This window comes from Genypterus blacodes, unplaced genomic scaffold (assembly GCF_046128005.1).
Source record: "Genypterus blacodes isolate CSIRO-AG114 ecotype Tasmania unplaced genomic scaffold, CSIRO-AGI_Gbla_v1 ptg000535l_1, whole genome shotgun sequence".
Taxonomy (NCBI): domain Eukaryota; kingdom Metazoa; phylum Chordata; class Actinopteri; order Ophidiiformes; family Ophidiidae; genus Genypterus; species Genypterus blacodes.
In genome coordinates this window covers 40,001-42,500 of record NW_027467286.1, presented here as the reverse complement: position 1 = coordinate 42,500, position 2,500 = coordinate 40,001, and the positions used below count along the sequence as shown (strand labels likewise).

Below are 2,500 nucleotides of genomic sequence, written 5' to 3'. Positions count from 1 at the left end.
CTCTCCTCTCCTCTGCTCTGCTCTGCTCTGCTCTCCTCTCCTCTCCTCTCCTCTCCTCTCCTCTCCTCTCCTCTTCCTCTCCCTCTCCTCTCCTCTCCTCTCCTCTCCTCTCCTCTGCTTCCTCTCCTCTCCTCTCCTGACCTCTCCTCTGCTTCCTCTCCTCTCCTCTCCTCTCCTCTCCTCTCCTCTCCTCTCCTGACCTCTCCTCTGCTTCCTCTCCTCTCCTCTCCTCTCCTCCTTTCTCCTCTCCTCTCGTCTCGTCTCCGCTTGGAAACTGGAGGGTTGCTGGTTCGAGTCCCTGCCGAGGTGCCCCTGAGCAAGGCACCGAACCCTCAATTGCTCCCCCCTCTGTAACTTACTGGGTGGTAATGTAATGTAAGTCGCTTTGGATAAAAGCGTCTGCTAAATGCTCAGAATGTGATGTAATGTAATGTAATGTAATGTAATGTCTGAGATCAACCAACAGGGTCAGGCTCAGCTGCGTCAGGCTCAGCTGCATGCGTGTGTGTGGGCGGGCGATGAGGGGAATTCGGGGAGATGAAGAGGGGAAACTCCTGCTGCCGCTCTGCCAGGGAGCACAGGCAGAGCGGGGAGTCCAGAGGCAGCAGAGCGTCTGGACTCTGCTCTATACAGAAGCTCCATCAGTCATATAAATATGTATGAAATGAATGACTGATTACTTTCAGTGTAAGCACCAAGTCACATAGAGCGGCTCTTTGTGCCACATGTAGAGGTTGCAGGGTGTGCAGCCGCTCTACTGGCCTTGTGAAGCTCTGTCTCTGCCGCTCTGCCGTGTGTGAGAGGAGCACACACAGAGCAGCTCTTGTTCTCTCTTCCTCATTCTCTCGTCCTCGCCCCCTCCCCTCCCCCTCCAGGAGGAATGTGGACAGACCTGTTCACGGGGACGCATGCTTGACTCCATGATGACGAGGATCACAGAGCTGCTGCTGTGTCGCTCTGCCACAGCCTCTCACCTGACCCTCTACCTGGGCTCATAGAGGGGATGTAGAGGTTCAGATGTTGTGTCTGTGTTAAGAGGATCAGGAGGGGACCAGGTCTGGGCTCCGATGCTGTTCTCTGGAGTTGCCAGGGCTGTTGCTATGGTACCCTGAGAACTTACCTGGTGGTTGCTAAGGGATTCTGGGGAGGAAAGACAGTCTGTAGATTTATGACCCGGCCCACCGGCCTGCATGGTTCTGTTCAGAGACAGAGCCTCGAGTGAGGGAGGAGGGCAGGGCTGAGGAGGGGAGGGAGGGAGGGAGGGAGGGAGGGAGGTGTGATTCCCTCCCTCACTCCAGCTGCTGCGGGGGTGGAGGTGCCCTTGAGCAAGTTGCCTTCTCTTTCTGTTCACCTGTCTGTGGTCAGAGGCTCTCAGGTGTCTCACAGCTCACTTTACCTCATCACAACCAGTCTGACAACATCAACCCCCTGAGATCAATCAATAAAGACAGGGCTGCCTACCTCTCTAAAGCTGACCTCTGACCTCTGTCCTCTGTCCCTGTCTCCCTCTGACCTCTGACCTGCAGGATTGACCAGAAGGTTTCCAACAGCCTGTATGGCTACAAGCTGCAGGAGGCTCAGGCCATCCTCAGCGAGGTGCGCACCATCCGGGACGCCATCAACGCCAGGGAGAAGGAGAAGCAGGAGCTCATGCAGGTAAGGGGAGGAGGAGGAGGATGAAGACTAACGTGTGTGTAACGTGTGTGTAACGTGTGTGTAACGTGTGTGTAACCTGTGTGTAACCTGTGTGTAACGTGTCACAAATCACAACACGGCTCAGTGATATCAGGCCGTCTGCACACACACACACACACACACACACACACACACACACACACACACACACACACACACACACACACACACACACACACACACACACACACACCAGTCTACCGTCACTCATGTTTAGGTTTGGAGATGGATGAGTGACAGGAGAACGACTCCAGTAAACTCACATGATGCTTCCTGCTCAAGGGAACGTAGGAGGAGGAGTCAGAGGTCAGAGGTCAGATCAGCTCAGGAAGCCATGGACAGATTCACCATCTCAGTGTAAAAGGAGAAGAGAAGGAGGGGAGAGGACAGAGGAGGGGAGAGAGGAGAGGACAGAGGAGGGGAGAGGACAGGAGAGGGGAGAGGGGAGAGGACAGAGGAGGGGAGAGAGGAGAGGACAGAGGAGAGAGGAGAGGGGAGAGAGGAAGGGAGAGGAGAGGAGAGAGAGGAAGGGAGAGGGGAGAGGACAGAGAGGAAGGGAGAGAGGAGAGGACAGAGGAGGACAGAGGGTAGAGGAGAGAAGGAAGGGAGAGAGGAGAGGAGAGGACAGAGAGGAAGGGAGAGAGGAGAGGAGACCCCCTCTGACCTGACAGCTCCATCCATCTGCAGCTGACAGCTCACACACACACCTCTTCGTGTGTGTGTGTGTGTGTGTGTGTGTGTGTGTGTGTGTGTGTGTGTGTGTGTGTGTGGTGTGTGTGTGTGTGTGTGTGTGTTTCAGTGGATT

General features: G+C 55.3%; 1 protein-coding gene across 1 annotated transcript in view; it reads left to right on the top strand.

The window, feature by feature from the left end:
• Window positions 1–2,500, top strand: part of LOC142990459 (protein KIBRA-like) — a 13,691-nt gene that overhangs the window by 1,788 nt on the left and 9,403 nt on the right. The window contains exon 2 of the mRNA XM_076140261.1: window positions 1,527–1,656. Coding sequence (XP_075996376.1) covers window positions 1,527–1,656 — 130 coding nt within the window. The remainder of the gene's footprint in view (window positions 1–1,526; window positions 1,657–2,500) is intronic.